Source organism: Esox lucius, chromosome 23 (assembly GCF_011004845.1).
Source record: "Esox lucius isolate fEsoLuc1 chromosome 23, fEsoLuc1.pri, whole genome shotgun sequence".
Lineage (NCBI taxonomy): Eukaryota > Metazoa > Chordata > Actinopteri > Esociformes > Esocidae > Esox > Esox lucius.
The window spans coordinates 13,482,509-13,496,080 of NC_047591.1; the positions used below are offsets into that span (position 1 = coordinate 13,482,509).

Consider the following 13,572-nt stretch of genomic DNA (forward strand, 5'->3'; position numbering starts at 1 on the left):
CAAGCACAGAGAAGGAAAGGGCTTCAGTCACATCGCATGAGGAAACGGAACATTCCCACAAACCAAAATGCAGGTGACCAAGGTAGGAAATGATTATCCGCCAAATGCAGGTATATTTCACCAGCCACGTTGGCAGTGGCCACAGACCGAATTTGGGAAGAAAAAAAGTGTTGCATTTTCAAAGAGACAAACTGAAGTATGAACATGAACATATTAAAATGGCGGCAACAAATAAAATGAAACAACATACCATGACAACTTGATAGCAACATTTTCTATATTTTTTCATCCAATGGATGTTGGTGGACCAAAAAGCCAATTCCTCCCCCTGATAGTGATTAACAGTGTTCAGGAGGGAGCACTAAGCAATGGAAAGGGGAACGTACCTTTTTAGTTTTGGGGTACTTTTGCCCGGATCGGTTTCTGTCGGGCGCTGGCGAGCAGCTCTGTGGGGGGCTGGCGTCAGGGGGGTGTGAAGCCAGGGGTTCAGGCTCCGGGTCCCGGGGGGCCTCTCCGTCGGGACAGTCATTGGCCAGGGGCTCCAGCAGTTCCCCGGGTGAGCCTGGAGGCATGTCCGAGCAGGTGCTGATGGTGCGCGCTCGCCGCCGCTGCTGCCCGATGTGGGTACGGCTTCGGGAGAAGCTCTTCCTCTGCTTGCTACCTCGCAGCTTGGCCGGCGTGGGCTTGTTTAGTCCTGGCTCCTCCTTCACCTCCAGCATGGGCTGGAAGTGGCCGGACAGACAGAGTTAGGGCACGGCAGCATGGTTAAGGAGGGGTTCAACATAAGATGAACACGCTGTCGTCCATTAATGACCCGATGGAAGCACTTCAGTGGAGACTTAACTGAGGGAAATGTTTTCATTTGTCACGTAAACAGACGCTTAAGTACAAGCCTCGTCACACTTCCTGTTGAAATGTTTCATTTGTCACCTAACAGATGCTTAGTACAAGCCTCGTTACACCTCCTGTAGTGTGTGTATAGCTGAACACTCGTACCGTCATCACTCCAGGAGACTGCATGTCAACCTCGGGGGTGGCAGGGGGCTCCTCTTTGACGCCCCCCTCCGACTTGGTGCCGATTCTCTCCAGGGCCTGCTCCCGTCTCTTTTCCCTCTTCTCCATGCGGGCAAAGGCCTGCAGGATGGCCTCCATTTTCCTCTCTTCGCGGGTCTGTAGAGGCAGGGGAGAGGGAGGACAGAGCGCAGAGCGTTAGTCCACGTAGCCTAATGTCACGCCCTACCAGGGGCCGGAGGCAGGGAGGCACACAGCCAGCTAGCTAACACGTTAGCGCAACACAGCACAGGCAGGCGGCAGTCTGGCTAGCTAGCTGGCAGAGAAAACAACAGCAGCGGCGCTAAAAAGGGGCAGAGGAAAAGAACCACCGGCTTCCCATCCAGTAGACAAGCCCATGGAACTGGACAAAGGAAAACCCTTGTAGATGGGGACAGGTGTCGGACAAACCAAAATGGAAGTGGCTGGTTGGAGAGTAACGACACACGCTTACCACAGCGCTCAGGTCGTGTGTGTGTGTGTGTGTCAGGGAGAAGTTTGTATGTGGCCACGGCTGCCTCCACCAGACAGGGTACCAACACCTTAACACTCCCAGTAGAAGACACCCACTGGGGTCCGCCACGCCAACGGGCTGCTCCATGGAGCGCAGGCCCTAGGGTTGTCAGTGGGTCCCCTATGAGGTGGAGGGGCAGACGGGCATGGGGAGGGGGAGGGGGACAAGGCTCCAGACCCTTTCTCTTAGCTTTTTGAGTTGTATGTTAATTTGGTGGCATCGGCGTGACCTTCAGAAACACACACCTCTCCAGGTTTCATGAGTTGGTCCAACAAGAATGTAAATTCTACATTCTCCCCCGCCCTCACTCAGCCCTCCCCCCAAACAAGGAGGTAAATGTGACAACAGCATCCAAGGGGCAGAATGGAAGAACAAACCAATGAAGCGATGAAACTGGGGTCTTAACAAAATTCAACTAGGAATATGAAAGACACGAAAGACTAGATGCCGAAGTTCAAATTCAGAGATGGTTAAGAAAACAAGAAGCCTCTCAACCCAACGGACACCAAAGACACAATATGCTCTCAGTTTATTGGCATCATAGCAGACCAAACTACCCACCGTGGATCAAGTCGTCTCCACCCCCGACATACTGACAGACACCCCCCCCCCAAAAAAAATGTGAGACGCATGGACCACGGGGTAGAGGAAACCTGTCACAGGCCTTAAGTGATGTGCTGTTAGTGAACGGACGATTATTTTGAGAAATGCTCTGCTGTTCGCAAACCGTGATCACCACCCTCGCAGCGTTCAGGGAAAACACTTCACTTTAACCGTTACCCCATCTTGTTCTAAATTAGGGTATTAAGAAATAGAGTTTTATTTCATTGTACGTCCAGTAGTTATGAATGTGCCTCATTTAAAGGAATCGTTCGAAGCGCAAAACATGTCAGCACAGCCCTCCTATTCTGGACAAGAGGGATGTATGTAGATTCATGACTCTTCGGTTTGTTTGCTGGCAGTGCGGTGTGGCACTCAAATAAAAGAAGTCCAAAGATTTGTTCATTTTACTGAATGACTTAGTAAAAAGAGTTGAACCTCCCATCACCAGTCCTTATTATCCGAGTCGAAATCAAACATGCCGACGCATAAGACATTTACTACATGTAAGATGTTATTAGCCAAATCAACCACAGAAAAATCTAATGTTCACTACAATCTCTTTTAGGTTGAACCATGGTTACATAAATGTTTTTAAATAAAAGACCTACATCCCAATATAGCCCCTAATCATTGATATTAGGACAGCATTCTAAACATAAAATCTACTGACATTATTGAATTTCTCTCTGTACAAAGTATGCCAGGTGTTTGAAGAACATTACTCCAATCAATAAAATATGCTTTGAGGTGCGACCAAATGACATGCTGGTGCCACCAACTGAAAGACTCAGTGGCACCAGTGGCAAATGTTAGTCTGGAGCCCTGAAAGGGGAGGTAGAGGGGTTTTGGTGGGTTTACCTCTGGTTTACTCAGTCCCAGACAGCTGGAGGCCCCCACGCCGTGCAGATGGGACTCCTCCGCTGGGCTGGCCTGAATGGTTTACAGAGAGACAGCCTGGTTTAGAAGACAAGAGGCCCGGGACCCCCCAAAAAACACACACACACAAACACACACCCCCGGGGACTCCCCGCTCCAGGGGCGTCAGTGTGTGGCCGGCCCACAGGGACCACGGAGGGGGGGGTGGAGAAGGCGACCGGGGCACCGCGGAGTTACCGAGGAGAGGGGAGGGGGGGGGGCCTGCCTTCTGCCTGCTCGCACCAGCACCCCCAGCACCAGTTTCTTCCACACCTGTCATTACTGGGCTCAATGGATGAGTGACGTCAACACAACTCACCACCGCTGGGGCCGCGCTCCTTCACATCTCCGCATCCCAACACGCGGCTGGGAAAAACCAAATCCACACAACAGCCAATGACCAATGACCTGACGATTTTCGAAAAGGTCGAAGACGAGCAACTGCATACAGTCGGCGAGACTGAACTGGAATCAAAGGGCAACTGCCAAAGTATTAACTTTCCATGCTGCTATCCCTCGAATCAGATGTTTAGTAGGGGGTTTGGATGACATACCATGCCTTACATACACACAAACACGCACACGCACACACACACGTGCACACACACACAAACGTACACACGCACACAAACGTACACACGCACATCGGCGGAGGTGAGGCCACATGTTCAGGCCGTCGTTATGGGTGCATCGTTAGAGTCAGTGACTACACGAGGTCTCGGTTCCACAGTACAGGGGGCCCAGCCGGGCCAGCATTCTGCTTGGAGGCAGGCGGTAGGATGTCCCAGAGTCAATAAGGCCCTGGCAACACCGAGGGTCCCCCTCACTCTCTGGGACCCATGTAACAGAGCCACAGCCAGTCCGCTGGCCAGAACCATGAGTCAGCGCTTTTTTACTTTTGGGCCTCTGGGTATGAAAGAGAGCTGACAGTAGGGTAGTGTGTGTGTGTGTGTGTGTGTGTGTGTGTGTGTGAGAGAGAGCGCATGCCAGTGTGTGTGTGAACCCATCTCTCCGAGATAACAGAGCTCTTTGGCAGGGAAAATGGGAGGGGTGGGGGCGAGGGAGGGAGGTGTGAACAGTAATTGGCCCTTTCAAAATCAAGTGATGGTCATAATCCTCAACACAGAGACTTCCAGGAGATACTGGATGAGGTTGGACCTCTTATTCAGCTCATGACAGAGGATGAGGACTGGGTGGGTGGGGGCTCTCGGGGTCTGAATGGTGCAACGTGTCGTGAGGTGGTTGAGCCGTAACTAAATGAGGAAAATAAGCCAAGTGTGATGACAGTTCAAACCGGCCTCAACCACCGTGTTTCAGAGGAAGTGTGCGAGAGAGGGGGAGGCGCCCTGCAGGCTAGGCTAAACGGCAGCAGGAGGAGGAGGCGGCGGCAGCAAGGAGGTGAGGCAGGTGAGAGAGGAAACACACAAAAGGACCCACACACCAGCAAGCAGGAGGAAAAGCATTTCCCTGGGGAAAGGGGTGGTGGTGGGGGGGTTATGGGCTGCTGCACTTACCATCTTCCTCTTCCTCTCTGCAATGGTCTCCTCTGACTCCATCTCTACTTCACTGCTAATGGAGTTAGCGGTTTTCTCTTCTAGATCCTCTATTAACTCTGTAGGATCCTGTCAGAGGGGGAGAGGAGGGGGTGGCGCTTTATCATGGCACTGACCAACCACTGGCAGTCTGGATACAGACTAGAGGCTTGTGGGGGGGCTGTAGGTATGTATATGCGGAGGGAGCCTGGCATCTGGGCCTGGGACAGCGACGGGGGGTGGGGGGCTGACAGGGTACGTGCTGGCTTTGTCTGTGCACAAACTTGCTCAGAGCTTGTATCTGGTCCTAGACGGTCAGGGTGAGGGCTAAATGTACACAGGTCACACTCTGTTTGAAGAGGAGCGAGAGACCAAGCGATTATAAACCTCTGTAATGCCTTGGGCCACACTGTGTTTTGCCCTCTTCCAAGTCTAGACATAACCATGCTTTCTCTGTGCTTCCCTCGGAAACACAGGTCCAAGATCAGTTCTGAAAACACTCATTGTGGGCACAACCAGTCCCTACCACAGAAACAGCATATTCGCTGGTTATTAGGGCACATCATCCTGCCACCGACAAGGAGAACCCAGGCTTTGTAGAGGACATGTTCAGATGCCATCACGTTTCCTTGCCAGTGTTTTCTTGTGGTTCGTGTCAACTGGACACCAGAGTAGACAGCCTAGCTGTGTGTTTAGTTGTTGATGGAGCAGAACCTTGCGTCTCCTTCCACCTGAGAGGGCCACACGGCAGAAAACTCTGAGCTGATGACGGAGGAGGTCGGCTGGAGGAGTGAGGTTAGGGTCAGGGACAGAGGGAACACAAACGGATGGACAGAGGAGGGGGGCGGAGGATCTACTAATGGATAACAGAAATATGGACAACACTACACATTTCTGATTAGGATGAAAGACAACTAGACTCCTATGGGGTGATCATTAACAGAGAGAGAGTGATGTTAGACTGAAGAGATGATGAGGAGAGAGGGATGAGTGACAGGGATGAGAGAGTGGTGGTGGGGGTGACAGTTGGATGGGGGGGGGGGGGGGGGGGGGGTGAGTGAAGGGGAACAGACAGAGGGCGTGAGTGATATTGAGCGGCGTGTTGTCAGAAGTCCTACCTGGTTGTTTGAGATGGAGAGGCGAAGGGGCGACAGCTTCCTCTGCTTGCTGTCGGCCCCCAGACCCTTGGCCTTGCCGTCACAGTCCAGGATCATGTTCTGGTTCTGGCCCAGGTTGTCCCCCCGCTGCATCATGGGCTCCTTGTCTTTGCGACACCGCCGGCGGCCGGCGGCCCCGATGTTCTCTGTGGGCTCCAGGTTGTGCTTGAGCACCGGACACTCAGTGTTCCCCTTCACACACGCACAGTCCACTTTGTATTTACTACAGGAGGAGAGGAGGGAGAGAGACCAGGGCGTGAGAGGGAATACACAGCTAAGGGTGTAGCCGCTCTGGATGAGGACAAACATGTAATGTGATTGGTGGGTTTGTGACCATGTGGTCAACGCCACACCCCTACGTACCAGCAACCATAATCGTAGTCGAAGCCTATGGTGATCTCAGTGCCTTTGGCGATGGGCCTCAATGAGTAAATGTACAAGTGGAGCATACCGTCCTCAATTACGTGGCGCACCTAAGAGGCCGAGGGAGACAGAGAGACTGAGCCACCGAGGGAATGGAAGGCGCCCATGGAAACAACGGTTTATACTGAGGTTAGCGGCTTTGGCGGGTGCCCTCGGGGTTCGGAGCAGCAGGCCTGTGATCGGCCACTCACCTCGGAGTTGGGGGTGCAGGAGCGGCGGATGAAGCGCGCCTCGTTGCCAAAGCTGCGGGCGTCCACACACATCTCCAAGCCGTCAAACTTGGAGTAGAACAATACAAACGGGTACGGCCTAGAGGGAGAGAAAGGATGAATTGCCGGGCAGACAGACCGTGCCAATCTGGGGGCAGCCCATATGGTAGCAGGCAGGGGCACACAGACAGAACCTCAATGGGAGATGAGACAGACAGAAACTACACAGGCTGCTACGCAATTATCCCATTCAGCTCGTCCACTGAGGGCCAGGTTTGCAGCAGGTTGGGTTCTCACCTCTTGAAAAAGCACCCGTTGGCCTCAAACTGCTGTCGGAGCATGAAGCGGCCACGGTACTCGATGATGAGGGAGTCTGGCGCCAGGTCCTTCACCGTCTTTACTATCTTCTTGTTCTTCTGCACCTGACTCTGGAGAGGGACCACAGGGATATTTGCACAGGCCACGTATTTACTTGCAAGTCACTGTGCGTGTGTGCACGTGTGCGTTCCAACTACCTCCACGGGCGGCTTAAAAGTAGCCGTGTGCGTGTTGTAGGCCAGCGTCTTTCCGTCGCCGGCCTCCTTGACGCGGAGCAGAATCTGGACGTCCTCGCTGTACTGGTTGCTGCTGGCCTCCTCGTACGCCTCCATCCACGCCTTGATCTTGTTCTCCCACAGAGACGGGCTCTCCCCAGGCTCAATGTCTGGAGCACCTCCCTGGGGGAGGGGAGGAGGAAATCGGGTTTAGTGAATAGTCATCCGGTAACGTGTGACCTACGGCCCGAGGATGTGTGCTGCTGTGGGCCTACCTTCACTCTGGAGGACTTCCTGGAACCTTCACGGAACGCCTTCTTGGCTCGGGCCGAGGCCGGGGGAGGGTCCTTGTCTCCGCTCCGCTTGCGTTTCTTGTCGGCCTGCTTGTTGGCCCCCAGTCGGCTGGTGGTCAGTGTGATGCTGGTGGGAGTGTGCTGGAAGGCTGTGTAGAGCTCCAGCGGCACCTCGTCCCCACTCTCTGTGGCACTGGTGTCCCCGTCTGCAGAGAGACATGCCGGAATGCCTTAATAAAGCAGCGGGAGGGGGAGGATACAGCTTTATTGGTTCATCGTGTACAACAGAGTCCAATCAAAGCAACGTCTTCCCCTATTTAGTCAACTGAACTTTCAGTGGCATAAAACATTTTCATAGTGTGCCTAATGTCTGCATTTTTGCATTACTGCATGTGACCAGCAGGTGTCAGCACACAGCCGGATCCTAATACAGGCAAACCAATCAGACCGGTCGGCTGTGGCCGTCTGGCTCCAGACCTGCAGTACGGAGCAGACTGACTTACACAGCCTTCACCCAGTGGCGTGTGATGGGGGGCTGTTTACTGCAGCCGGCGGGGGGAGCGACTGGAGGATGGAGGTTCATATCTCACCATCTCTCCACTCACCCGACATGTTCTGCCTCTTGCGGGTCTGCAGCACGACGGCTCGGTCGCGGTCCAGGCTGCGAGGCTGGCAGCGCTCACACAGGTATGTCTCAGGTATGTGCTGCCTGTCGATCCCCATGCAGTCTATGTGCTGCCACACACTGAGAGAGGAGAGGGCAGAGTGTCAGGAGACGCACAGGAAGTCAGCCGGCATTTCTGAACGACGCAACAGCGCACAGAAAACCGCTGCTAGGATGGCGTGGACTCGGTTTATGAATCCGTCCCCGACCGGGGACAAAGGACAGAGACCTTCCTGGTTCCCACCTGCACTTGTCGCAGCAGATCATGTAGCCGTCGTCATGGGTGAAGCCGCAGATGCAGCGGGTGATGTCGGCCCCGTAGCTTCCGTCCTCCGAGGTGCTGAGTGTGGTGCCCCTAGACGCTTCGTCCTGAAGGACCCCCGGCACAAACAGCCCCTCGCCCTGCCGGCTCAGCATGGAGGGGGGAGGGGAGGCGGGGGGCGTGGGTGGGGGACGTGCCCCATAGTTGTGGTCCTGGGGAGAGAAGAGAAGGCGGTGAGACAGTCATGTGAACGACACATTATGACAGTTTCAGTCAAACGTTCAGGAAGTGAACTGAAAGGGTTTCTCCAAAGGAGGGGTCACTACTTTCTACTTAGCACCCACTCGTTTTTTACTTCATCGGATGGATGAGGACCAAAACAAAACTATGCCCAAGTGATTCATTCACACCAAAACTGAAATTAATGTCCACCAACTAGTTTTTAAATAAGAAATCCCTCGTCCTAAAACCCCTTTCTTGTCCCTCTGAAATAGACATATGGTGTTTGGAACATTGGATCACAATAAAACTGGCGCTCAAGGACTGTGATAATGATATATTCCCAGCTCTATTCACACCTTTTGGGCAACAGGAAAAGCACCGGGCAACACAAATCTATATCCAGCATCCTTTTTCAAGATGACTATATGAGTGAAAATATGAGGAGGAAGCTAGCTAGCTTTAGTGATGATTAACCATGAGGCAGAGAGCTGATGTGAGGTATTTAGGTCAGGGAGAGAGCACTGAACAGTATGCTGTGTAACCAGTACTGCCGCCACAGCCAAACAGGGTACTGCCGCCACAGCCAAACAGGGTACTGCCGCCACAGCCAAACAGGGTACTGCCGCCACAGCCAAACAGGGTACTGCCGCCACAGCCAAACAGGGTACTGCCGCCACAGCCAAACAGGGTACTGCCGCCACAGCCAAACAGGGTACTGCCGCCACAGCCAAACAGGGTACTGCCGCCACAGCCAAACAGGGTACTGCCGCCACAGCCAAACAGGGTACTGCTGCCACAGCCAAACAGGGTACTGCTGCCACAGCCAAACAGGGTACTGCTAAAGTCAGTGCTGCATTAGTCTAATAGTAGCACAGTCTAGTCCAAAGAACAGTATGCAGTGTAAGCAGTATGGTAGTAATGCAGTGCTGTGGGCAAATAGTTCTGCAGACTGTTAGTACTATAATCTAAGGCCTTCCAATCCATGCTTTATGGTGGAGTGATGCTGGTATACTCACGGCGTAGGGTAGCCCAATGTAGCTGTGGGAGTGGTGAGAACTACTACTGTAGATCTGGTGAGGATAACTGGACTTCTCCACCACCACAGGACTTGCCTCTACTGATTCGGGTCTAATGGACAGAAAGAGAGAAAGAGACAGAGTTAGAGAGGAACCTTAAATATAAGGGACTAATAGGACTAGAGTATCAGTGTACGATAAAATGAAAGGTAGAGTAAAATAAACAGTTAAGACAGGGATTCACAACAATACAATGAAACAATTGTTTCCATAAGGGGCAGTGTATGGTCCTAGAGCTGCTTGAAAGAAATATGACTGTCCTCTTCCACAAGCTGGACGGGGGTTTATTTATGACGGCTCAAGGGGAGATGACAGTGGTGTTGGTTACACAGAGTGGAAGTTGCACGAGGCTCACAGTTTAGAATCTCATGGTATGGGTGGTGTCAGTGTGTGTCCCAGCCATGTCATTTCACTTCAGCTACTGGACAGAGCTGATATGAAGAAAAATCAGCACGAGGGCCTAATCTTCCCACAATAAAGACAGTTTAAATGTGACTGATATCTGGATGACACAATAACGAACGAACGAACGGACACACACACACACACACACACACACACACACACACACACACACACACACACACACACACACACACACACACACACACACACACACACACACACACACACACACACACACACACACACACACACACACACACACAGACACTTTGGTTGAGCATTTACACCAAACCAGTAAATCCACTTCCCTAGGATGACAGTGCACTGGAGCAGAGGAAACCTTTTTTAAATAGAACCCACAACATGGGGGCAAGTAACCAAGCCAGCTTTCACTGACACCGAAGGACACGGTCGTGGTTTGAAAAGGCAAAAAGGGAAGTGGGATTGGCGAACAGACAACAAAATTGGAGATTGTGAGGGATGGAAGGAAATACTAAACAGAAGAGAAGTAACTGTAGAATGTGGGAAAGAAAACAAAGAAAGAAATAACAGAAGAGACCAGCAACAGAGCAGAGTTTGTAGTTTATATTAAATCCAAAAGCATAACTAACGTTCCAACAACATACTCTAAGGTTGTTTACACAGGCAGCTCAGATATTCCCCATACAAATTGGTCTTTTGAGAGTTCATTTGATTGGTCACAAGACCAATTAGTGAAAAAAATAGAACAGAAGTGGTTTGATGGTCTAAACACAGCTTAACTCATACACACAGACAGGGTGTCGGTCAGTCTTGCGAAACGAAACTCCACCACATCATATCCTTGTCATACAGGCTAGTCCAGACAACTGCTTCAAGGTCAGAGAAAGGCAGAGAATAGAGGAGCCCCCAGGGTGAATGTAGGCAAAGTGCCAACTGCCCTGCCAAAAGGTTTAGCTAACAAGGCAGACAAGAGAATAGCCTGCTAAACAAACTGGACAGTTGAAAAGGTACCACGTTACAGAATGTAGCCTACGTGTGTTGTCTGATAGCGTAGTACAGTTACTGGGGGAATACAGCACTAGGAACAGCCGACAGACAGAGAATGGATCAGAGGAAATACATAGATCTACATACACAGAGGCGGCACCTCGCAGAAACACTTGGGAGCAGTAACTGGAAAACGTGCAAAATCAAGAGTTAGCAGCAGACTAGCGGTAGCAAAACCAGGCAACTCCAACAAAGTTGCCACGTGTGTGTGTATGGTAAAGTTCACACACACACACACACACTCTCCAATGTTCAAACCCACCCATATTCTTCCCCCTCTCCCTCCCTTCCTTCCTTCCTTCCTTAGCTCTACCCGTCCTGTTCCTCCAGGGTAAGGTAGCAGCAGTACAGTACCTGAGGCGGTGAGAGCTCCTCACTTGGTTTCTTGCCGTGTGCTGCTCACATACCCCGTGCCCTCTAAACGCTCGCGCTGCATCACTTCCTCAGAGTATTGGCGCTGAAGCAGTAGGCGCTTTGTGTCAAAGTGAAAACGTAAGTGCATGTAAAAGTTATAGTGGGCGGGCCTCGGGAAAGGTGTGTGTACAATGTACATAACTCTTGACACACACAGTTCACTACTCTGCCCGGGGCAAGTTAGTAACCCAACCCAATACTAAACAAACTAAAGCTAGCTCTAAAGACACAGTACCTGACAACTGGGCGGTGAATGATTTGCCAGTGAAAGATCTATACTTGATAGTCAGGGATTTCGGAGCGGTAGGCAGCATACATCATTCAGTGGAGAAATAGAGTACTTTCATTCATGTATTAAAATGACATCACCCGTGATCCAGTGAGTGTATGGTGATTTATTCCGATGCGTTTCATTATGCTGTCCTGGGGTTGTATCTCTGCTGAGAGGGGGGGTGATAAAGGAGAACAGACGACTAAGGAGGGGGCGTTTGCTTGGCGGATGGCGAGGGCTCAGTACGACTGGGTTAGCGGGACTGAGAGTGACAGCATAATTCAAGTCTCCTTCGGCAGCGGCAGGGCCAGACGGTCCATGGGTGCTAGCATCCACATCAAACCTACACACGGGTGGACGGGGTCTCCGCCATTCACGGGATATGAGAGAAAAGCCACTCAGAGTGTGGCTAGGCATGTTCTAATCATGGCCTACACCTGAAGACCGCTCAATACGGAACCACACACACGCACGCACGCACGCACACCTTGTCAATGGGTAGAAAAAACACAGCTGGCGCCTGAAGCAAACTCATGACAAACACCCCCCGACAGACATCGTCTTCAGGCACAGAGTGCTGCCCCCCCCCCAGCTTGTCACAATGCTGTACGCTTCAGAGGTAGGTGAAAAGGCCATTGAAGAAGTACTACCGTTCAATATGGAATACTACAGTTCTTACTATAGAATTCTGTTATTATACAGCAAATACAGTAAACGGTAGTATATTGTAAAATACTATACTACACTGTAGTGTTCCTAGATCATACTTACAGTAAGATGTATTATGTGGAATACTGTACTACATTGTAGTATTCCTATGTGTTGTACTCATTTTAAAATGTTGGACGATACTGTAAAATGCCTCAATCACAAAGCTAACGGTGAATTAGCAGCCGTTTATTACTAGGTATACCATCACACAGTGTTTGCGAAGCAGACAAAGCAGACAGACAACGCAGGTGCATTCAGTTCCCATTTGACTGAAAGTTAGAAGGGCGTTAGAAAAATGGAGCCAGTCTCAGAAGGAGAATGGCAGGTATCATGCTAGCTAACATTGTTCAAGCAAATAACGATGCATTATAAACGTGGTGTGCTGAGGAGTGTCTCAGAATGCACACCTTGGCGGTCCCTGAAAACCGAAGCGGTGTTCCACGCCGATCAGGGGAGGAACGAGAAAGGGCGTCTATGACACCGGACCACTGAGAAGTGGAAAAACACTGCCTTGTCTGACATATCCCAGTTCCTGTCAGCCACGCCAATGTCGGAATCAGTATGTGTCATACAAGTCCAAAGACCCCATCCTGTCTGGCCTCAACTGACGGATGTGTAAAGGTGTGGCCAATGTTTTCCTGCCACATATCGGGTCCCTTGACAGTAGCGGAGCAGTTTTGAACGCCACAGCCTATGTGAACATTGTTGCTGACCAGGTACATCCCCTCATGGCCAGTTTCCCCTCCTAACATGGACACTTCAAGAAGGACAACTAGCCTTGCACAAAGCATGCAGCCCCCGAAAGGTTCCAGAAAAACGAGTTATTTTCTTGCGTAGCCTCCGCAGTTCCCAGACCTCAACCCAACAGAGCATATTTGGGGTAAGATGGACCAGGCTATTGGCAGAATCTAGGGCTTTCCTATGTTCAGCAACTGTGTGGTGCCATTGTGTCAGCTTGGATCAACATTCCTGTGGAACATTCGACATGTTGATGCCCTGATCAATTCGGGCTGTTCCAAAGTGTAACTTTGATATTGTCATATTAATTTGTCTATGCCCTACTCATTCCCATCCTCATATGTTTTGTGCAACACACATTCAATGAATACACCATATATTAAGTGTTCAGAATAAGTTCCACACACGAAAACGCTACACTAAATACTAGGGAACCAATATAGTAATACGTTAGCATTGATCACATAGTTGACTATAGTATAGTCTTAGAGGTCGGGTGAGGCCCTCCGCTGTTCCTGCTGGCACACTAGCACTTGACCTCTGACCCCGGT

The 13,572-nt window shown here is 51.1% G+C and overlaps 1 protein-coding gene across 10 annotated transcripts in view; it reads right to left on the reverse strand.

Moving 5' to 3' along the window:
* kmt2e (lysine (K)-specific methyltransferase 2E) overlaps positions 1-13,572 on the reverse strand; it is a 34,184-nt gene that overhangs the window by 4,742 nt on the left and 15,870 nt on the right. For 2 of the 10 annotated variants that reach the window (XM_029116902.2, XM_029116901.2), the window contains exons 3-15: positions 9,394-9,505; positions 8,138-8,367; positions 7,820-7,974; positions 7,212-7,459; positions 6,919-7,119; positions 6,701-6,831; positions 6,386-6,503; positions 6,135-6,244; positions 5,733-5,994; positions 4,597-4,704; positions 3,026-3,097; positions 997-1,170; positions 387-722 (exon numbers count right to left, since the gene is read on the reverse strand). In XM_029116902.2, the coding sequence (XP_028972735.1) occupies positions 387-722; positions 997-1,170; positions 3,026-3,097; positions 4,597-4,704; positions 5,733-5,994; positions 6,135-6,244; positions 6,386-6,503; positions 6,701-6,831; positions 6,919-7,119; positions 7,212-7,459; positions 7,820-7,974; positions 8,138-8,367; positions 9,394-9,505 (2,257 nt within the window). Of the gene's footprint in view, positions 1-386; positions 723-996; positions 1,171-3,025; positions 3,098-4,596; positions 4,705-5,732; positions 5,995-6,134; positions 6,245-6,385; positions 6,504-6,700; positions 6,832-6,918; positions 7,120-7,211; positions 7,460-7,819; positions 7,975-8,137; positions 8,368-9,393; positions 9,506-11,241; positions 11,358-13,572 lie in introns of those variants that run through there. The other 8 variants (XM_029116909.2, XM_029116907.2, XM_029116908.2 and 5 more) reach the window with 7 other exon arrangements.